The following is a 24183-nucleotide window of genomic DNA, read 5'->3' as shown; positions in this document are numbered from 1 at the left end:
CAAGAATATAGAAAAAGGGGGAAAGTTTTGTCTTTCTCCACTAGAACTGTGTTCAAGAGTTCAACATTCAAGCACAGTAGAAATTTCAATTAATGTAAGGCTTCTGTTGTGGCCTTTGGGTCAGATAGGCTCCCCATATTATCCCAACCATCCCCATCACTACCTTTTTATTTCTTAAAGACCAGGAATTTGGAGAACCCTATGTCAGGAGCAGACTCTGGTAAGATAGAGCATGTGATGATCAAGAACATATTCCTTTTGTCATTTGTAGACACGCAGGCAGGCACATTTCCATTAGCTTTGTAGATGTAAGCTCTATAAAGGCAAGTCATCTTCTCTTACATCCACCAGTGTATCTCCAGAATCTAACTTGTTAGCACTGTTGGTACTCAATGATTCTAATGCTCACCACTTCTGTGAAATACAACCTAGTGTCTGGTGATTCACACTCAAGGCTCAGAGACGGTATGGCTTCAATATCCATGTTGACCAAGCCAATTTGATTTTTGGTTTAACTCAATAAGAAGCAGTCAAAATAAATTTAAAAATCCAATAAAATATGTTCAGCAATCATGAAGGAGAGGAGGGATAATTGTTAGTTGGCATCACAGTCTTTTGTCTTACTATTATATTGTGTTCTTCCAAGAAAACCAAGTCATTTATTATTTTTTTACATCAGAATATATAATTTGACATATTAAAGGGTTTTTAAAAAAAAAATCTACTCCCAAACAGGTCAATTTATGCTGAATAAACTAGTGGAAACTACTCCATTCAAGCTTATTTCTGCTTTTTAAAACTGACGATAATTGATGAGTGCAAATCTGGACCAAAAAGGGCAAGGTAGCAATCTCTACCTGCAGTTCTAACCCACTAAACCTCTAAAAACTGTGACTTTGAAAATATTCCTTTGGTGGTGTAGCCTTACCTGACATCCATATCCCATTAATACTGTTAAGAAATACATGGAATATGCACCATATTACTTTCATAAAATCTGGAAAACCCTGAATTCCAAAACTATGACTTGTAGTTCAATTGAGGCAAGGGGCTAAGAGATTAGAAGAAAAACCCTGTGCATTATACACTTATGTTTAAATAGGGAATTTAAGCAAGTCACGACCTCTGTTTCATCATTTGGAAAATAAGGGAGTTGGTCCAGGTGACTTCTAAAATCCTTGACAGTAATTAAATTCTAGGATCCTACCTGATCAATTTATATCCTGAAGCATATAACAAATTATGTTCAATTTGGACTGCTTTGAAATTCTATTAAATTATGGGCATTTAACTTTGCCCATAATGTGTGACAAGCACACATTATTAGATATCTCTTCAATTATGCAATTTAATTCAGTTTTAGTACCTGCTGTGCCAAACACAGATGATATGCCTTCCATAATGGTCCTGTGGATATTGGGATGAGAGAGGACAAATGCAAATGTCCAAAATGCAACCTTAAAAAGAAAAACATATGTCAAAACATACAACCTTCTTTGAACATGAACAAAAGCATACATAGTATTAGCCACAAACATTTAAAAGAAACAAGGAGATATTTAAACTAAATTTAAAAGCATGTTAGTAAAGAGTATCTTTGAAAACAACTAGATTTTATGAACAAAAGAGATGTTACATATCTCTAAGGGGTCAAATTTATGATTTTATTCTGCCACTATAGTTTCACAATATTGTTTATATAGAGTAAACTATTTTCACTAAAAAAAAATGGGAAAAGCAGGGTGTTTTATTGTACTAATATACAACATAAAATATTATATAGGCACATATTAGAAATTTAGGAGCAACAAATTATGACACTTAAGAATGTTAGTCCAAAACAAAGGCATTTTTCAAGATTTAATTCCTTGAAATACAAATAAATTAGCAAATCATATATTCTGCAAATGAAACATGGTAATTTTAAATAAGCCCCAGGAACTGTACCTAAAATCTTATCAACTAAATTATGAGAGTACTTATATCAAAACTAGGGTCCTTTTATACCTTATTGAAAAAGGGTGCTTCCAAGTTCATAGGGTATTACTTAACATAGTATGTTTGCAAGTTCTCACTCTAGACCAAACAAAATTATTTCACATCTTTCCTCATTGTGGTATTATAAGATAAAATTACACTGCTAAACATCAAAGACATACAGATGGCTAACAGGCACATGAAGAGATGCTCAATATCTCTAATTACTTGAGAAATGCAAATCCAAACCACAATGAAGTATCACCTCACACCTGTCAGAATGGCTATCATCAAAAAGTCTACAGATTACAAATGTTGGTGAGGATGTGGAGAAAACAGAACTCTTGTACACTGTTGCTGGGAATGTAAATTGGTGCAGCCACTATGGAAAACATTATGGAGGTTCCTTAAAAAACTAAAAATAGAACTACCATATGGTCCAGCAATTTTATTCCTGGGTATATATCCAGAAAAAATGAAAATACTAATTCAAAAAAAATACATGTACCCCAGTGTTCACAGCAGCACTACTTATAGTAGCCAAGACATGGAAGCAACCCAAGTGTCCATCAACAGATGATTGGCTTAAGAAGATGTGGTACATATATACAATGGAATATTACTCATCCATAAAAAAGAATGAAATACTGCCATTTGCAGCAATGTGGATGGACTCAGAGAATAGTACGCTTAGTGAAATAAGTCAGACAGAAAAAGGCAAATATTGTATACCACTTACATGTGGAATCTAAAGAATAATACAAATGAATGTACAAGCAAAAAAGACTCACAGATATAGAAAACAAAATTGTGGTTAACAAAGGGAGAGAGAAGGGGGGAAGGATAAATTAGGAGTATGGGATTAACAGATACAAACTACTATGTACAAGATAGATAAGCAACAAGGATGTACTGTACAGCACAGGAAATTATACTCATTATCTTGTAATAACCTATAATGAAGTGTAAGCTTAAAAAACACTGAATCACTATGCTGTACACCTGAAACTAACACAATAGAGTAAATAAACTATACTTCAATTTAAAAAAATTAATTTTCCATTAATTCAGGTAGATATTTTTGCTTCTATTTTTAGGTTACACATTAAAGGAAACTTGTATCAAATCATTAAAAGAAGATCGGGTTCCCTTTCATCTGCTTTCTGTAAACACATATTGTGAAAGAAATTTCATCTTAAGAAAACCAATCCTGAAAAGACTCAGACAACACTTTGTGTTACTCAAGTCTTTCTGTCTCTTGTGAGGGACTGTTAAACACCTTTAAATGATCCCAATACTCCCCCCTGTGGTCAAAAGAGGAAGAGCAACGTTCTGAAAGGAAGTGCTTGGACTAAGCCAAATTCAATACTACTCATTGTTTTCCCCTTTGTGACAGTAAACTGATACTGTGGGCATAAACATGGTGCTGTTTACATAAACAAAGTGAATGGGAGAACTGAGGCCTCTATCCCAAGATCCACTTTCTGTGGCATTTTCCAGATTAGGAAAGTCTTACCCTAGAGATCAACTAGTTCAATTTTACAGAGGAAACATGCTCAGAAAGCTCTCTTCAACATGTCCCCCCACGTGGGTCCCTTCTATACTCTCTATAGATGGAAGTGCTGAATTATTGGATTTAATTAATAACCACTCCATACTCAATCCATCATTTTTTAAACTTACTTTATTGAAGCTTAGTTGATTTATAACATGTTAATTTCTGCTCTACAGCAAAGTGATTTAGTTTTATATATATATATATATATATATATATATATATATATATATATATTCTTTTTTTTTTTTTTTTTTTTTTCTGTATGCGGGCCTCTCACTGTTGTGGCCTCTCCCGTTGCAGAGCACAGGCTCCAAACGTGCAGGCTCAGTGGCCATGGCTCACGGGCCCAACCGCTCCGCGACATGTGGGATCTTCCCGGACCGGGGCATTAACCAGTGTCCCCTGCATCGGCAGGCGGACTCTCAACCACTGCGCCACCAGGGAAGCCCCTATATATTCTTTAACATATTCTTTTCCATTATGGTTTATTACAGGATATTGAATATAGTTCCCTGTGGTATACAGTAGGACCTTGTTATTTAAAGACTCAAGAGTTCACGTTGGGGAAAAATATATCTTAGTGATAGTGCATAGATTTTTCAGTTACACAAAAGAGGGGTTTAGAGTTTTACGTGGTTAATTAGAGTTTTAGAGATTCACTAAAATTCGGTAATACCTTATTTTAAAGCAAACTCAAGGAATTCAGTTAAACTATAAATGGCTGTGCAACGGTGTTAGTTACTATGTTTGATGCCTCTTAACAGATTTCTCTTCTAAAATTGTATATTATATTCTAGTTAAAATTTTTTAATTAAAAAATTACTCTTTTAAAAAGAAAAGAAAGGCATATAAAAGAGTAACCAATAAATGCTGTGGAAATTGAGAGTGAGGTGGGGAAGTCACTACTGAAAGTGTTTAGAAAGAGCTTCAGAGAAGCAGATTAAAAAGGTAAAAAGTCAGGGGCTTCCCTGGTGGCGCAGTGGTTGAGAGTCCGCCTGCCGATGCAGGGGACGCGGGTTCCTGCCCCGGTCCGGGAAGATCCCACATGCCGCGGAGCTGCTGGGCCCGTGAGCCATGGCTGCTGGGCCTGCGCATCCGGAGCCTGTGCTCTGCAATGGGAGGGGCCACAACAGTGAGAGGCCCGCATACCACAAAAAAAAAAAAAAAAAAAGGACATTTGGCAGCCAGGAATTTCTTGGGACTTGGAAATGGTTTTCCCATAGAATGGTTAATATCTGGGGCCAGTCCACCAAAGTTCACCCAGACTTTGGTCTCATAACAGAGCCTCCTGGTGTCCTGTACCAAGCCTGTCTGAAGCCTGAGGTCTGAGTTCCGTGGTCCTAGAGACAGAGCACAGAGTAGAAGAGAAGAGAATGATCTAGGCACCAGGAAAGCACAGGCCCCTGGCAGGGCTTCTGGCAGCTCTCCTGGCTGCCTTGGGAGATCACAGAAGCCAGGACAGCAGTGGCCACTCCCACCCTTGGGCATTTGAGAGGTCAAGTTTTGGAAGCCAAGGCAGTTCATTATTAGTGGGCCATTGAAAGAAATGACTGATTGAAACCATGGTGTTACTTTTTATAAGAAAAGAAAGCTAACATTTATTGAGCCAGGGACTGTTAGCCACTTTCCACTTCTTAAAAATATAATGCTCATAGTATCCTATGAGGTAGATAACATTCATGCTATTTTCTAGATAAGGACACTGAGGCTCCCAGTTAAACACTTGGCCCATTGTCACCCAGCCGTGGGATCTGCCTTTGGACCTGACTCTAAAGCCAGTCCAGGGTCTCTTCCCACACACCAGCTGCCTCTTAGAAGTGCCAACAAGAGCCAGCAAGATGGAACTTCTGATGATCATCAGACACTTGCTTTCTGCAATTGATTTAAATTCTTTCACACCAGTGCCAGGAACAAATTCCAAAAAACTGACTCCCCCTGAGTCAGATCAATGGGGCTTTGTGTCCCTTTCTTCTTGGGGGGGAGCTTTCTAATGAGATGTTGAAAATTAATCCTGTGACAGAAGTGGCTGTTTTTTTGCTGCTTTGGGAGTTGTTTTGATATTTGCCTTTTAATTTTGCTCTAGCTTAATCAGTTTCCAAGAAAATTGTATAAGGAAAAATCAGAGAATAATATTAGAGATACCTAAAGAAGAGGAATGGGTTAGACTACTTTTATTTGCCCATGCCAGATGAAATACATATTTTAGTGGCTGACACACATTTGAGCAGAGAAGCCAGAATTTCCATTTCTGCTCTGTACCCAGTTCGTTTATAATGGGTTAAAGACAACTAGAATATCAGTACTTAGAAAGCCCTCCACAACCTTTATAAGAGGAAGGAGAAACAAATAATACTTAACACATCTTATTTCTATTTGTTAGAAGAAAAAAGAAAAAATGAATACCTTTATCTTTATAGATAGGTTGAAAGTTCTTATTTAGTAGAAAACAAATACATAAAAAGTTTACCCTTTAATCTCTCAAATAATTTAAGTGCAGCTTAAGCTGATATGAAACCCTCCTGATGCAGGAAACTGCTGTGCATCGAACATGAAGTGCCAGACAAATCTCATGGCTGTATTCTAGTTCATAACAGCTTAAAAAAAAAAAAAACAGTTCAAAAATCTCTGCTCTCTTTAGAAGTATCGTGAGTTCCAGTGTCACCAGCTCCATTCATGGGGAAGCTTACAGGACCACGATGCCAAGCAATGCAAACAGGAATGGTGCATAGAAGGAGAATGGGTTCAGGGGTCGACAAAGAACTCATGATCACTGGGTGGCAGCTGGGCTTATCTCGCTGAATCCTCACAACAATCTTGCAGAGAAATGAGTGCTACCGTTTATTAAGTACCCAAGTCTAGGACCAAACTAAGAGTTTTATTATCCCTTTTTTACCAATAAGGAAATGGAGGCTCAGAGTGTTCGTCACCTCCATGAGATTCTATGGCTATGGCTGGGATATCTGGATTCAAGTCCAATTCTAACTGCACTATCCGTTTACCTACTCTCTCCTCAGTAAATGTCTGGGGTCAAGACTTACTCATCTTTGCAGCACCAATACTAAGCATGTTGCCTGACATGGAAAGTACAGAAAGTGCTGCATACACAGGTGTTGTCACAACTGACCTCAAAGTGCAAATGTTTCCCTTCACCTGTTACATGCTGCCTTTCAAAGGGCAGAATTCACTTCAGATCTCTGCTTTGCCTCCTTTGTGATCTTGTCAGATTTCCTTAGGCATTCAGTTTTGTTTTTCTATCTCACGATCAAATCCATTACAGTCTTTTTCTTCCCCATGATAAGAAGTGAAAAGAATTTTTTAAAAAAAGAAAGAAAAATGAAGGGAAAAACTGAAAGTACAGTAGACAGAAATGCAACCCTTCCTTTACGAATATACTTACAGGGACAGCATTGGACAGAGAAGCCCAAAGTAGTAAGAGCCCATAATTGGGACTCTTTTCTTCATTTGTTTCCATCTCTAGGAGATCCAGCAGAGCCTGCATTACTGTCTGCTTAAAAGAAATAAATATTGTCAAACCAGAGCTATGTGACAAAGACTGATGTTAATAAACAAAGATCATGCATTTTTCTTTAATCTGAAAGATACTATTTTTGCCATTCTTAGGTTTGTGATTTCAGGCATGCTAAGGGATTTACATACTTACTGGTAGTATAGTAATTGGGAGTAGGGACTCCGGGGTTCAACGCTCTTACTGCATTGGTTCAAATCCTGGCTTAATTTTTTTTTTTTTTTTTTTTTTGCGGTACGTGGGCCTCTCACTGTTGTGGCCTCTCCTGTTGCAGAGCACAGGCTCTGAACGCGCAGGCTCAGTGGCCATGGCTCACGGGCCCAGCCGCTCCGCGGCATGTGGGATCTTCCCGGACTGGGGCATGAACCCGTGTCCCCTTCATCGGCAGGCGGACTCTCAACCACTGCACCACCAGGGAAGCCCTGGCTTAATTTTTTAAAGACTTTATTTTTTAGAGCAGTTTTAGGTTTACAAGAAAATTGAGAGGAAAGTACAGAGATTTCCCATATAACCCTTAGCCCCACCCAAGCATAGCCTTCCTCATTATCAACATCACTCTCCAGAATGGGACATTTTTGACCAAGGAAGAAATGACTTTGATACATCATAGTCATCTAAAGTGCGTAGTTTACCTTAGGATTTACTCTTGGTGTATGGGTTTGGACAAATGCATAATGATATCTATTATCATTATAATATCATACAGAGTATTTTTGTAGCCCTAAAAAATCCTCTATGCTCTGCCTATTCATCTCTCCCCACCCCCTAACAACCACTGATCTTTTTACTTTCTTCATAGTTTTGCCTTTTCCAAAATTTCACATAGCTGGAGTCATACAGTATGTAGCCTTCTCATATTGGCTTCTTTCACTTAGTAATAGGCATTTATGGTTCCTCCATGTCTTTTCATGGCTTGATAGCTCATTTCTTTTTAGTGCTAATACTCTATTCTTTGGATGTACCATAGCTTATTTACCCATTTACCTACTGAAGGGCATCTTGGTTGCATCCAACTTTTGGCAATTATGAATAAAGCTGTTATAAACATCCATATGTAGGTTTTCGTGTGGGTGTAAATTTTCAAACCATTTGGGCAAATACAAGGAGCACAATTGCTGGACTGTATGGTAAGAGTATGTTTCATTTTGTAAGAAACTTCCAAAAAGTCTATACCATTTTTCATTCCCACCAGCAATGAATGAGAGTTCCTGTTGTTCTACAAACTTGTCAGCATTTGGTATTGTCTGTGTTCCAGATTCTGGCCATTCTAATAGGTGAGTAGTGGTATCTCATTGTTTTAATTTGCATTTCCCTGATGACATGTGATGTGGAGCATCTTCTCATATGCTTATTTGCCATCTATATATCTTCTTGGGTGAGGTGTCTCTTAAGGTCTATTTTTGGTCTGTTTTTCCATTGGGTTGTTTGTTTTCCTATGTTGAGATTTAAGTGTTCTTTGTATATTTTGGATAATAGTCCTTTATTTTGCCAATACTCTCTCTCAGTTTGTGACTTGTCTTCTAATTCTCCTGATATTGTCTTTTCACAGAGCAGTTTAATTTTAATGAAATCCAGCTTAATAGTTTCTTTTATGAATTGTGTCTTTAGTGTTGTATCTAAGTAGGCATCGCCACACCCAAGATCAACTAAGATTTTGCATGTGAATGTCCAGTTGTTTCTGCACTATTTGTTGAAAAGTCTATCTTTGTTTCATTATATTGCCTGTGCTCCTTTGTCAAAGATCAGTTGACTATATTTAATGGGGTCTCTTTCTGGGCTCTCTATTCTGTTCCATTAATTTATTTGTCTATTCTTTTGCCAGCACCACATTATCTTGATTACAGAAGCTTTACAGTAAATCTTGAAGTTGGATAGCATCACTTCTCTGAAGAACTTTGTTCTTTTCCTTCAACATTGTGTTGGTGATTCTGGGTCTTCTGCCTCTCCATATAAATTTTAGAATCCATAAAATGTTATAACTTGCTGGGTTTTTTTTTTTACTGGGGATTGCATTGAATCTATACATCAGGTTGGGAAGAACTGACATCTTGACAATATTGTCTTCCTATCCATGAACATGGAATATATCCCCATTTATTTAGTTCTTTGACTTTGTTCCTCAGAGTTTTGTAGTTGTGCAGTTTTCCTCCTATAGATCTTGTTTTGTTTTATATATATGTTAAGTATTTCATTTTGGGGAATGCTAATGTAAAGGGTATTGTGTTTTTAATTTCACATTCCACTTATTCATTGTTGGCATGTAGGAAAGCAATTAACTTTTGTGTATTAACTTGGTATCCTACAACCTTGCTAACATCACTCATTAGTTCCAGTAGTTTTTTGGTTGATTCTTTTGGATTTTCTCTACATATGTTCACATCATTTGCAAGCAAAGACAGTTTTATGTCTTCCCTTTCAATCTGTATAATTTTTATTTCCTTTTCTTGCCTTACTGCATTAGCAAGGACTTCCAGTACTATGTTAAAAAAGAGTGGTGGGAGGGGACATCCTTGCTAAAGGGGTTCTGGTACCAATTTCCAGTGTGTGTGAGGGGGGTTCTACACACCACAATGCTTGGTTCATCATCTGGGTGTCTTATAATTCAGCTCAATTATAACACTATATACCCAAAGATAGCATCATGTTCCACAGGCTAAGGGTTTAGTCCCACAAGACTGTGCCCTGCTCTTCAGATGTCAGTTGCAAGCCCAGGTTATTGCCTGTGCTTCTGACTAACTGGCTAATGATTAGAAGTTACACAGACCCCCTCCTCAGATTTCAGGTGCCAGTTGCAAGTCCAAGTTGTTACCTGTACTTTTAACTGACTGGCTATATAAATCAGAGGTTCCCATGAAGCCCCTCCTCAGATTTGATTAATTTGCTAGAGCTGCTCACAGAACTGAAACATTTTACTTATTAGATTACTGGTTTATTATAAAAGTATGCGATAAAGCCTACAGATGAACATGCAGCTGGAAGAGGTGTGTAAGGCAAGGTAGGGGTAAAGGCCAAGGAACTTTTGTGCTTGCTTGAAGCATGCAACTCTCCCCAAATCTCCAAGTGTTCATCAACATAGAAGCTCTCTGAACCCCGTCCTTTTGGGTTTTTATGAAAGCTTCATACATAGCCATGATTGATTAAATCATTGGCCACTGCTGATTGCTTCAACCTCCAGCTATAAATTTCCTTCTAAGCATTGCTTTCACTACCTCCCACAATTTTGATAGGTTGTTTTTTCATTTTAGTTTGTTTCAAAATATTTTAATTTCTCATGAGAGTTCTTCTTTGATCCATGTGTTATTTAGAAATGTGTTGTTTAATCTCCATATATTTTGGGATTTTCCAGTTATCTTTCTGTTATTGATTTCTAGTTTAATTCCACTGTGGTCTGAGAAGAGACATTATATGATTTTTTAAAAAATGAAGTTACGCAGTTCATGAGTATTCAAACTGAATTCTATCCTGGTCATAAACATTGAATTAGCGTCAGCAGAGGTCAAAATTTGTCTTTATTCAAAGCGGGAGTTCAAGTACCTATGATTAAAGTGCCTCATTTCTTCAGAGTAAGAAAAATAAATGCTATTCTAGAAGTATTGTCAGTGGGAAGTTTTAACTGGGGCATTAAAACCCCTGTTTTCTAGGCTCATAGATTACAGATCTATTTGGATACAGCTTTTATACACACATGGCTTTACCTCTAAATCCTGGAAAATAATGCAAACAAAAATGTGTTTGTCTGGATCCATTTATAAAATAGATTAGTTAGCTGAAACATAGTTTGTCAGTGAAGGGCATTCCAGTCTAGCTTTCTATTCCCTTTATTCCGGAGGGAGATCCCCAAACATTTGCACATTCCTTTTTTTCTAAGGTAATCTTCCTCTCCAGTGTTAAGCAGAGTTGTTTGTGATAACACTTGCTATCAAAACTAAACGCAAACAAACAAAAATGTTTGATATCATCTTTCAATGCTAAAAGATATGAAATAATTTCTTCCATGATAACAATGATAAACTCTTACATGGTCTTTACTATGTTTCAAGTGCTTTACAAATATTAACTCACTGAATGACAAAACTGAGGCCAAGAGGTTAGGTACCATGCCCAAGGTCACACAATGGTGACTGGATTTGAGCCCAGGCAGTCCAGGCCAAAAGGAATCTCCAGAGGGTGAGTCTGGAGAGTCAGGTAGTTTTCAAAAGTTTTCAGAGATTCTAATGAGCGGCCACGGCTGAGAACCATTCATTAGCAAGCATCAGAACCATCTGGAAGGTGTATAAAACCCCAGATGGCTGGGCTCCCAGCGTTTCGCCGAGTGGTTTCCCAGGCGACGTTGGTACCATTGGTCTAGGGACCACGTGTAGAGAACCACAGATCTAGGACACTTAGGACAGTGACTCCCAGTGTGTTGCTTTTTAAATTATATCACCCTACCTGGTTGCATTTGAAGAAAGAAACAATTAGTCGTGGTGGCCTCAAGAAAAAAGTCAACTTTGTCGAGCTTTCTTATCTTTGCCTAATTTGCCATAACTCCCACCTGTGACTGTTGACACAACCAGCTGTATAATCGATAAATCATTTAAAAAAAAAAACCCTCAGACTGTTGTGTTATTTTGTTGTCTGTAGCCTCAATTTTTTCTTATGTAAAATAGGGCACAAAAATGGTATCTATGTAACACATCTCATGATTTTTAGCAAAAATATTTTTTTAACAATCGTAGTTTATGACTGTTTTCATCTCAGGTATTTTAGCAAAAAAAGCTAAGGAATACTTACCGGGGAATTATCTTTTGCAGATTTGCATGTTTTTATATCTGGAATGTTTTTCTCAAAAAGTGCTAGAAGCCACTTTTTGGATTTTGACCAGTTTCTAGGTGAGAAAAAATATGTGGATAAATTAATTTGAAAGCACTCTAGGAGTAACAGGTCACAGCAGAAAAGGGACTATGTCTATGGAATTTTAATTATTTCTCCAAATGTCTTCTTCATTTTCAGCTGGAACTTCATGAGAAGTCTACCTTCAGACTTATTAGTCCACAGGGAAAATTGAGGGGGCAAGGCAGCCACATTTTAGTATCTTTTGCAAATAAACATTTGCATTCCTAAAGGGCCAGCATTGAATAAGAAAACACGGCTCGGGGACTTCCCTGGTGGCACAGCAGTTAAGGATCCACCTGTCAATGCAGGGGACATGGGTTCGAGCCCTGGTCCGGGAAGATCCCACATGCCTCAGAGCAACTAAGCCCGTGTGCCACAACTACTGAGCCCACGTGCCACAACTACTGAAGCCCAGGTGCCTACAGCCCATGCTCCACAACAAGAGAATCCACTGCAATGAGAAGCCCACGCACCCCAACAAAGAGTAGCCCCTGCTCACCGCAACCAGAGAAAGCCCATGCACAGCAACGACGACCCAACACAGCCAAAGATAAATAAATAAATTTATTTTTTTAAAAAAAAGAGAGAGAGAAAACAGGGCTCATGATTTGCTTGGTCTAAGTTTGCTCTGGCTGTTGTCAGTCACAGCAGGATCAAAGTCTAGGACAGGGACACGTTGCTAGGTTAAGTGAGGTAAAGCAAACTGACTAAAAGCTTTTTAATCTTTTCTGACCAATCATCATTTCAGACCAACTGCCAAGAAACTAAAAAATCATGTGTTACTTTGAAATCAAACCATTTTATAAACTTTTATCTGAGCCAACTGTGAGAAATACATTTGACCACACCTACTTCTGCCTCAGGGAGAATAAGGACGTTGGATTCTGACACGGGTCACACTTGATGATGTAGCAATGACTGTGATAATAATAAGTTGTAAATGGCATAAAAGGCCTCAAAATAGATTCTTCATTTCATTCTCATATTCTCCCCTCTCCTTTTGTTTTTATTCCTCAAAATGAGAATAAAAGGAAATAATCCATCTCTCTTCTTCAGTTCCTCCCTCAATTCACACACACACACACACACACACACACACACACACACACACACCTCCAAACTGGTCATAAGAAATAGCTTCTGTCTCTTCCACTTAAACTGCTGTTATAGCTACTTAGAACAAAGGAGAGAAATATATGAATAGCTGAGAAGAGCTTGATCGGGGAATTAACATAGGAAACAGCTCTCTACCTGAGGAGACATTCTGGCAACTGGGACCCATATTCGAAACCTTCATCATAAGCTTGAAAGTGCTGATGGAACTCCCTGATTTTCCTCTCATTTGTGGGAAACAGACCTTTTTTAAAGAGCACGTTCACTGTGACCGGGTAAAGGAGATGCCTACAAAGATAGAAACACATAAAACGTCAGAGCCAATGACCACAGAAGGCATAGGTTACAAAAGAAGGCATTATTGAATAGCTATATATTAGGGGTAGACAATCATATGTGATATATTTTTGGGGGGGGAAGTCATTCTTAAGAGATTTTAATATTTGCTTCCTGTGCTCAAGATAACTTGGGGTAACTGAAATTGTGGTCTTATTTATCTGAAGATTTTCAAATGCTTTCTAAGCAAGTATTGTTAGATCCTGACAAATGTGAGATGACAGACAGAAAGAGATCGATTCAATATGATTTCAACAAGCATTTACTTAGCAAATAATAACAATAACTGAGATACAGTTTGTACCTTTAGACAGCAGCCAGAAATAACCAAAGAACCAAGGGCAATATTAGTCACCAAATTCCTAGTATCTCCCAGGATCCTATAACTTTGAACTATACCGAAAGACTGAAATATAGTATCTATCATCAGCAAGTTTTCCCTCAGGTGAATAAAATGATTTCTGCGGGGTCCTTAAATAAAGGAATATCAGAGATTGTTAATATGCCCCGGGTTAGTAACACTAAGTACTGTTTATTCCATTTTTATTCACCATCCTTTCCTCACAGAAATTTCTCAGGATCTCCTTTCCCTCAAAGTTTCAAAGTCGTTCAAGAATGTGCTTTCTTTTGTTGTAGATGTTGGGCATGTTAAAAGTTTGGGTGATTGGTTGTTTGTTTTTGTTTTTACTTTTCCTCTCTCTCTTTCTGGAACCCTAACAAACTATTTGATGTTGCTGTGTTTTTGAGTCTGGATGGTTGGTCATGCCTCCAGCATCCCACTGAGATGGAGAAGTGCCTCATGGGTAACTTCGATTTACCAAATCGCCCTGCGCGTGCGGGGAATTCTTCTCACAGCTCCCTGCTAAGCCCTCACGTTTGCCAGAAAGGTCCAGAACATGGCTGAGTGCTACGTGGTTCCCCCCACTGCCCTCTCCTGTCTCGCTTGCCTCTCAGTACCTCCCCTCTCAGAGGACCTGGGCTCAGTCCCGAGGCTCAGGGTGGCTTTTCCTCAGCCACCTTGTCAAGTCTCACAGACACCTCCTGGACCCTTGTCATCTACTTTCTGATTCTATCCTCTTCCCTCTCCTCTCAATGTCTTCTTCTTCTAATGATCACAAATTGCACTGAATGTTTTATCAAAATTCTGATGGATGCATGACAATTATATGAGGAAAATCCATGTAGCGCATACAAAATTGTAAGCAATGACTAGGGAGAAATTATTGTAAACGTGTTAAAATGATTCTATTGGCCTATTTACTTACCTTCAAATTGAAGTGCTAACTGAAAACTGCCCATTAATCAGAATTTAAAAGACTAATAGCATCTTTTAATCACCTAGCTAGCTAGACTTCATTAATCCACCAGAAAATTTGTGAAGTCCAATGTATAGGCTTCAAATTTTTTTTATTCCAAAAAAATAAAAAACAAAATTAAATAATAAGGCATCTATTTACCTCACTAAGTTGTTCAGGTCCATGGTCCCATGAGGGCCTAAATTCTCCAGCTGTTCGTGTAATTCTTCAGTCAGTTGTCCAGTGAATCGATATAGGTTGAAAGTCCCCATTTTCCCTTTCACCATGACATAAAGTTTCTCATGCAGTTTTAAAAAGATATTCTTTGGGATTGATGCTATAAACAGAGAAAACGCTTTTCAAAAGAAGCAACCACTTCTTTTTTTTTTAACATGTTTATTGGAGTATAATTGCTTTACAATGTTGTGTTAGTTTCTGCTGTATAATAAAGTGAATCAGCTATATGTATACATATATCTCCATACCCCATCCCTCTTGCGTCTCCCTCCCATGCACCCTACCTCACCCCTCTAGGGGGTCACAAAGCACCGAGCTGATCTCCCTGCATTATGCAGCTGCTTCCCACTAGCTATCTATTTTACATTTGGTAGCGTATATATGTCCATGCCACTCTCTCACTTCATCCCAGCTTACCCTTCCCTCTCCCTGCATCCTCAAGTCCATTCTCTACATCTGTGTCTTTATTCCTATCCTGCCCCTAGGTTCTTCAGAACAATTTTTTTATAGATTCCATATATATGTGTTAGCATACGGTATTTGTTTTTCTCTTTCTGACTTACTTCACTCTGTATGACAGACTGTAGGTCCATCTACCTCACTACAAATAACTCAATTTCATTTCTTTTTATGGTTGAGTAATATTCCATTGTATATATGTACCACATCTTCTTTATCCATTCATCTGTCGATGGACACTTAGGTTGCTTCCATGTCCTGGCTATTGTAAATAGAGCTGCAATGAACATTGTGGTACATGAGTCTTTGAATTATGCAACCACTTCTGGAAGCAAACAGTCAATAGACCTCCCTCTCTATTCCTTGATCAGCAGAGACTAGAGCCAAAATTCACCTAGTACATAGAATCACCTCCTGAAAATAAAAGTAGGTGAAGATCCAATATAGACTGAGATAGTGAAAGTCCGTAGGGTAATTCACTTTAAGGGATGATTTGTATGGGGGTGATTAAGGAAGCCTCTGGGAAACACAAATCTAGTGATTTTATTTCCATGTTTAAAACTTTTCATTGGCTTCCTATCCTTAACAAAGTTTACAAGGCGTTTTACCCTCTTTCCAGCTCTATAATGACATTGCTAGCCCTTTCTCCCTCCAAACATATATCCCAGGTATACTGAAAACACACACTCTTTTATACATCTCAGCATTTTCATGAGCTCTTCTATCTGCTCAGAATGTTCTCTACTTGACCGATCTCACCCTCCCACCCCTATCCCCCCCCCCCCACTACAAGCCATACATTTCTTCTGCTAACTTCTCTCCTTCAAGTGTCTTCTTGAATATCACCTCCACCAGCAGGGCTTTCCTAGCCCCAGTAGCTTTAGCCCCACTGTTTCCTTTATCTTAGTGTTAATGCTCCTTTCATGATACTCACACCTGGTCTGGTTGGGTGCTAAGAATATGAATTTTTAAACCCATTACACTATTCCTTTATATTTTTCTTTAATCCTCTTTTATTGTCTTCAAAGTAAGTTTTCCAAAAAATAATTTTTAATTTTATATTTCATCATCCTATTATATGTAGGATACATTTTGTATAAGTTAATGAAAAATAATTTGTGGATTTCCTGAGCATGCATTGTCTCCGTGGTAGGGGAATAATTGAAAGGAATGGGAAGCTGGCTCAAGAGTAAATATTAAGATATTTCATCTGTTAAATAGAAATATTTAAGCATGCAAGTCCCCAGGGGAGGCAGAGGTGAAAAAATGTGATCACTTCAATACACCTATGATAGGTGAGTAAGTTGGTATATGTTTCTCAAGGAATATGTGAATTTACAGATCAAGAGTCTTCAAAATATTTGTATTTCTTTGATCTGGAATTCCATAGTCTAAATATCAAGAAGCATTAAAGAGTCAAAAAAAATTAACCAGCATGTTATGATTTTTCATGCAAGCAACAAGAAACAATAATCATGCTATTGATCAACTGACAGCCTTGAAAACAACCTTTTTTGTCTTAATGGCAAGAAATGCATAAGAAGAAGCTATATGAAAATGAACCTAAGAAAGATGCAAAAAGGGAAGCAAGGAGGAAAAAGATGGTAGAAGCAAGCACAGACACTGTGAAAGCAGAGAAAAGAACCAGGCACAACATGAACCAGCTCTGCATTCTTGGGAGGACAAGTGGCCTCAGCATGCATGTCTGCAGCCTGGGAAGAAATAAAGGCAGACATGGGCTTCCCTGGTGGCGCAGTGGTTGAGTTTGCTTGCCAATGCAGGGGACACAGGTTCAAGCCCTGGTCCAGGAAGATCCCACATGCCACAGAGCAGCTAAGCCCATGCGCCACAACTACTGGGCCTGAGCTCTAGAGCCCGTGAGCCACAACTACTGAGCCCGTGTGTCTAGAGCCCGTGCTCTGCAACAAGAGAAGCCACCACAATGAGAAGCCCGCGCACTGCAACGAAGAGTGGCCCCTGCTCGCCGCGGCTAGAGAAAACCCCATACACAGCAACGAAGACCCAACGCAGCCAAAAATAAAACAAATAAAATAAATAAATTTATTTTTAAAAAAAAGAAAAGAAAGAAAGAAAGGCAGACAGTCACACTGGAAGCGTGCTGACAAATTCAGTCCAGCAGTCTCTGAGGATGGAGAAAGAAACGGCACCAATTATATGAAGTTAAGCCCCACTTACCTCAATAGCCCTGTGGACTATGTCAGGAAATGCCATAGTAAAGGGCTTACTAAGCAGTGCAGTTCTACTTTCAAGGAGCAGAGTAGCAACATGAGATCAAGCCAAGAGCTATAGCCTGTAGAACATTGTATACACAGCGGCAGAGCAGAGTTAGTGACAGTTTGGGAGCTGCAACAGGCTGCAGATGCCAATATTTTCCCAAGTAAACATCAGTGAGGTGACCTCATCTCTTACACATATCTAATGGAGATCCAAATGTTTTAGGTTGCCAATAATTTGTTTTACAAGGGCCAAATTCATCACATACTCTTTTCTATCCCTAAAGAACAAAATAATGGGCCTGCCTCATTCTTTTTTTTTTTTTTTTTTTTGTGGTACACGGGCCTCTCACTGCCGTGGCCTGTCCCATCGCGGAGCACAGGCTCCGGATGCGCAGGCCCAGTAGCCATGGCCCACGGGCCCAGCCGCTCCGCGGCAAGCAGGATATCCCCGGACCGGGGCATGAACCCGCGTCCCCCGCATCGGCAGGCGGACTCCCAACCACTGCGCCACCAGGGAAGCCCCTGCCTCATTCTTGATAGAGGAGTGAAGATGTGATTGTTACCTAAAACTGCTCTTGGATTCCATGTTGTATTTCAAATGAACTATCTGAAAATACTGTTTACCTGTACGATAGACGGGATTTTGCACTGCTAGTTCAAAATTTACTTCTTTGGATTTTAGAAACACATTAATTCCCTCTTCTTCAGTAACAAAGGTCATTCGGGTGCCCACGGCAATGATTGTAAATATCGGTCCATACTGAAAGAAAACACATAAATACAGATCATATTAGTAAACATTTCTGATAAACAAGTTACTGGACCATGGGTTATGCTTAAGACAGTGTTCCTCAAGAACCCCAATGCTGAATTCACAGTCAAGATAAAAACTATTATGATTATATATAATAATTATAAATTTTGACTGAGCAAAATCTAAATTATAAAAATCTTAATTTATTCTGTTGTAATATTTAACCTTCCTTCTGATAGTGCTATTATTTGCTTATACATTCCTTTCTGGTAGTAGAAGTAATAATTAGAAATAATGATTGGAGGGCTTCCCTGGTGGCGCAGTGGTTGAGAGTCCGCCTGCCGATGCAGGGGACACGGGTTCGTGCCCTGGTCCGGGAGGATCCCACATGCCGCGGAGCGGCTGGGCCCATGAGCCACGCTGCTGAGCCTGCGCGTCCGGAGCCTGTGCTCCGCAGGGGGAGAGGCCACAACAGTGACAGGCCCGCATACCGCAAAAAAAAAAAAAAAAAAAAAAAAGAAATAATGATTGGAAATTATATCAAACACCATGCTATTTGAGCACTGTTTTCAAGATATCAGGAGGGTTATAAACAACCTATGGTTGAACTTTGTTCAAGAAAAAGATAAACTGCTGACTGATGTCACCCTCAGTCTGTAGTCACTCAACAATGTCCTGCAATCCCCAAATTTCTGTAATGTGCTCACTTTCTCACTTTCCAAAATGACTCACCTGTTCACCTAGCCCAACCCTCTCCACTCTGAGAGGGTGTTCCTGCTTTGCAACTCACTGGGAAAATGAGCACTCTCAGCTTCTCACCAACAGAGCTTGCAGACAATTGTACCCATTTGTACCCATTCTCCACGCCTCCCCTTGAGTTAACACAGATGGAGGGTCCTGCCCCTGGGAAATGCCCAACCTCCTTCACTTGTGTTATGGGTTCCACACTCTCTTCTCTTTGTTCTATGTGTACGCCTTCTCTCTTGTACACCATCAGCTTTGCCTTTTCTATCAGATCGCTCCTAGGAACCTACAGTCATCCTCCAGTGCAGAGATTGGTTTGGTTTTAGGGAGTCCATGACTTTATTTGGGAAAAATATATCATTATTTTCACTGGCCTCTGATTATAATGTAACATTTTCTTCAATTGTGAATGGAGGCAATATACCACAATCTTCCCCACGACTCTATCCTCAAAAGAACCTACTGTTCCAATTGTACTTTCTTAGATTTGGCATCTATTTGGCATCTATCTATCATAGGGCCAGTTATATTAGCTATATTTTCTTATTCTTGATGCTCAGCTTTGGTGGCCTCACTACTGGGTAGAGACAGCTCTCCCAGGGCTAGCCAGTTTTTAGAGACAGCAAAGGACTCAGCCAACCAGGACCATGCCTTTCATATGGAAACCAACCCATCTTGAGTCTGTGTCCCCAACCACCTCCTGATCTAACTCTCACACACCAAGCCAATATTATCCTTGCCCTAAATCATCCCAGGGAGAGGCACTAGGTACCCGGAGACCAACCTTATAGCCCAAAGTCCTCAGAAATTATTCAAACTAGTCAATCCTAAATTGTTTACCCTGCCTTGCCTTGCCTTTCCTGAGCAAACCCCAATAAAGGCTCTGGGTAGGGCTTTCTCTTGCTCTCATCTTCTGCCTCCTGACAGGGTGCTTTCCCCTGTGGCCCTGCATGGCATGCAGTGACCTCCGCCTTGGACCTGTGAGTATAATAACCTTCCTCCTTCCAGGTCTCATTCTCATTTCCTCCTATGGCTGTACTGACTTTCCCAGACCATATCCAACATGTACATTTTTGGAAAAACCACCCGTACTTTTATATCCCATTACAGTTATAAATATCTCGAAATATCATTTAGGCTCATCAGTACTTCAATATTACAGTCATTTCCAGATCTGCATAAAATGGCACGTGATAGTTCCTGTGACACAGTATTGGATGCCATCAGGCAACTGTGGGCCCAATAATCATTGATCCCCCAAATAGTGAAGTCTCATTTTCTTCCATTAGTGATCCAGACATCTACACTGCTTCCCAATATTCCCTACCTAGTATTGTTTATTAATCAATACTTAGAAGAAGATGAGTCATTTTCATTGTTGAAGGCTTGTTCAAATGAGAATTCTTAACTTTCCATTAGGAAAGTGGCTTTTGGTAATACATATAGGCACTCGGGCCACATTGTAGGCAATCTTGATCATCTCACTTGATAGTGAGTCCATGTTCTAGTTTCTCAAGTCTAACTTCTTGGAGCCACCTTTGCCCCTTTTCATTCTTTCACACACCACATTCCATCCACCAGTAAATCCTGCTGCTTCCACCTTCAAAAGAGATCCAGCCACTTCTCAAACTTCCACTGCTATCACCATGGTACAAGCCACCAAGGTGTCAAGATTGAATTCTTGCCAAAACCTTCGAATTATCTTTTTTCTTTTAGTTTTATGTTCCTGTTTTTAACAGAGTGCCCAAAATGACCCTTTAAAATTTAAATCACATCACATCACTCCTCTGCTCAAAACACTCACAAAGTTTCCCATTTCCCTCTAAGTTACAAATGTATTCTCAATAATCTATAATAACCTACATGGGAAAAGAATCTGAAAAAGAATGGATATATGCATATGTATAACTGAATCACTTTGCTGTACACCTGAAACTAATACAACATTGTAAATTAACTATACTCTAATATAAAATAAAAATTAAATTAAAAAATACATTTACACTTTGAATCTGATCATTTACTCCACAGATATACTTGCACACATAGAAATGACATTTGTTGCTACATTATTTACAATAGTAAAATATGGAAAACAAACCATGTCAATCATTAAGTGACTGTTTAAGTGAAATATGATTCAGGGAATATTTTGCAGCTTTTAAAACATGCAGATGCTTCTGTTTCTGTGTAGGATGAGAGAAAAGAGGGACAGATTACAAAGATCATATTTTTAAAGGCATCAGAGAGTTGGGGAAACGATAAGAACTAAATGGACTAAAACTCCACAGAGAAGTGTGTAGAAGTGAACAGACAATAGGTCATGATTTATTTCCCTGGTGGCACCTGTGAATTCTGAGTATCGATCAAGGTCAGGAATGAAATAGGAACCTGTGAAAAAATCTACAGATAATAAGAAATTTAATGGTGAAACATTGAACACTTTTCCCCAAATATTAGGAAAAAGACAAGCTTGTCTATGCACACCACTTTATTCAACAATATATTAGAAGTCCCTCTTTATTTATGCAAGAAAAAAGAAATAAAAGGCATAAAGATCAGAAAACAGGAGATAAATTTATCTGTTTGTAGGACATACTGTGTATGTATAAAAATCCTAAGAAATCTACAAAGTAACTACTGTAACTAATAAGTGAACTTGGCAAGGTCACAGGATACAAAGTTAATATACAAAAACAATTGTGTCTTTTATGTGCCACAGGGATACCACTGGAAAACAAAAGTGAAAACAATTGTATCTACAATAGCCTCAAGAATATAAAATATTTCAGAAAATAATTAACAATCACAGGCAAGACCCCATCACTGAAAACTACAGAATATTTCTAAAAGAAATTATATAGCTAAATAAATGGGAGAGGTATACAGCATTTGTAGATTAGAAGGCATAATATCATTAAAAAGTCAACTCTCCCTCAATTTTTCCATAGACTTAAGAAACTTCCAAACATTCTTCCAACAGTCTTTATTACAGATATTGGCAAGCCAACTCTAAAATTTATATTAAAATGCAAATAATCTTGAATGCCACATCAATGACAAAAAAAAACATGAACTTTCACTACCTGATTTAAAGATTTACTACAAAGCTATAGTATTTAAGACTGTGCAGTATTAACAAAGAAGTGGACATACAAATCAATGGAATAGGATAGAAAGGCTAGACGTAGATCTACACATATATGGTCAGTTAATCTTTGAAAAGCTGCAAAGGCAACTCAATAAGGAAAGGAAAGTCCTTCAAGAAATTATACTAGAACAATTGGACATCCAGAGGTCCAATTGAAACTCAACCCTTATGTAGACCTTACAAAAAAACTAACTCTAAGTGGATCATAGACCTAAATGTAAAATGCAAAACTATAAACGTTTTAGAAGAAAACAGAATAATCTTTGTGACCTTGCTTGACCTTCTGAAACAAGCTTTTAGAAACATTCCTTAAGACTTATCAAAATCATATACCCAAGGAAGGCTATGGGAGACAAAGAAGTATTTCTTTAAAAGATAATATTTTCCCCTAAGATCTTCAAAAATACAATCTTGAGTATAAATTGTGTGAGTATTGAAAAATAAAGAATGGTTAGAGCTTCTAAAAAAAAAGATATTATTTTTCATCTATCAGACTAGCAAGAATTATGGTACTTAGTGTGGTCCAGGATATGAAGAGCGAGGCAATCCCCTACACTCAAAGGAAAAGAAAAAGGAAAGTAAAAGGAAAAAGGATTCGTACATCCTTTTGCAAGAGTAACACAATAATATAAACAATTTAATGTCCTTTGGGCAATTTCACTTTTAGGAAGTTATTGTGATGAAACAATCAGGTAAGTGCAAAAAGTACAAACACACACAGGAGCATACACACAAGAATGTCCATTGAAATAAAGAAAAAAATAGCAGTAACCTATGTACTATTTTTGAAAGATATATTTTAAAGCTATTTAAAGACAAAAATACATACTGCAACAACAATTACTAATATCCTTAGTGGGCAGTGAAAATGTTATCACCAAATAACACCACCAGCTGAAAATATAGTGCCCACTATATTTGTAAAGACCGAATTTGCAAGCAGTTTTTACAATAGCCTGGTGTTAACTCTTGATTTGGATACGAATTTATTAAGCAAATTGAAATTACTTGTTTTACGCTTCTGTCTTCCCAATTATTGCAAGCATTTAGTTAATATGTATACACTTAGGATTTTTTAGCTACGATGAAGTAACTAGCACTTTTAATCTCTACTTCCAAAAAGGCAGTTACAAGTTGCCGTGTACTTCATAACTGATGAAAATCTATTTCTTTCGAAAAACCTTGCATAAGACACAGTTGTTGATTGCTGAGGAATTTATAAGTGGCTAGATGGTTTAATTGTGGTCAGCAGGTAGGTTCCCCATGTTCTAACATTGCACTTGAAATACAATGAAAGAAAATAAAAAAGAAAACATTACCTCTTCCGGAAACCCCACCTGCTAAGGTCACATACCTTGATTCTTGCTTTCTCTATAAATTCTAGAGGGGTTTTTCCAAACTCAAATCCAGCTCCAATCCAAGGAATCCAGCCCCCTATGCACGGGGGTCCACGCAAGTTCTTCCACTGAAGAAATAATAAAAGAGCAACACAACCTAAGATTATAACCACTGTTGGGGAAATGAATTCCATGTTTTTGTCTAGCACCTTCCTGAATCAGAGAAGGGAAAAGTCTTGCTGCTGTGGTACTTGCTCCTTCCCCCGGAACAGGGCACCCTCCCGACCTCCCAACTTTCCGCTATTCCTTTTGCAGCTTGTTCGCCTTCCTAACTGTTGCCGCCTTTCCCCGCCCCAATTTTTGGGTAACTTTTGCATCATCACTCCCTCCTACGTCCACTTTTCTTTCAAGTTCTGGCCACGCGGGACGGAAGGAAGGGGCTGGATCCTGCTGGTGTGGGTGCAGGGGGTGGAGGAGAAGAAGTGGTGCTGTTGCCATGGAGACCGGGGCTGGTGGCGCGGCGGGCGGCTCGTCCGCGACCAGTCAGAGAGCTCGGTCCAGGAGGGCGGAGCCTCGCGGACTAC

The 24183-nt window shown here is 38.7% G+C and overlaps 1 protein-coding gene across 2 annotated transcripts in view; it reads right to left on the bottom strand.

The window, feature by feature from the left end:
• Positions 1-23993, bottom strand: part of LOC132497208 (24-hydroxycholesterol 7-alpha-hydroxylase) — a 67044-nt gene extending 43051 nt beyond the window's left edge. For both annotated transcript variants that reach the window (XM_060110265.1, XM_060110266.1), the window contains exons 1-7: positions 23617-23993; positions 18238-18373; positions 14843-15017; positions 13188-13337; positions 11835-11928; positions 6933-7040; positions 1367-1457 (exon numbers count right to left, since the gene is read on the bottom strand). In XM_060110265.1, coding sequence (XP_059966248.1) covers positions 1367-1457; positions 6933-7040; positions 11835-11928; positions 13188-13337; positions 14843-15017; positions 18238-18373; positions 23617-23793 — 931 coding nt within the window. In that variant the 5' untranslated portion in view covers positions 23794-23993. The remainder of the gene's footprint in view (positions 1-1366; positions 1458-6932; positions 7041-11834; positions 11929-13187; positions 13338-14842; positions 15018-18237; positions 18374-23616) is intronic.
• Positions 23994-24183: the final 190 nt, after the last annotated feature.

Source organism: Mesoplodon densirostris, chromosome 10, assembly GCF_025265405.1.
Source record: "Mesoplodon densirostris isolate mMesDen1 chromosome 10, mMesDen1 primary haplotype, whole genome shotgun sequence".
Taxonomy (NCBI): Eukaryota; Metazoa; Chordata; class Mammalia; order Artiodactyla; family Ziphiidae; genus Mesoplodon; species Mesoplodon densirostris.
The sequence above is the reverse complement of the archived record's forward strand: the minus strand, read 5'-3'. Positions and strand labels throughout refer to the sequence as shown.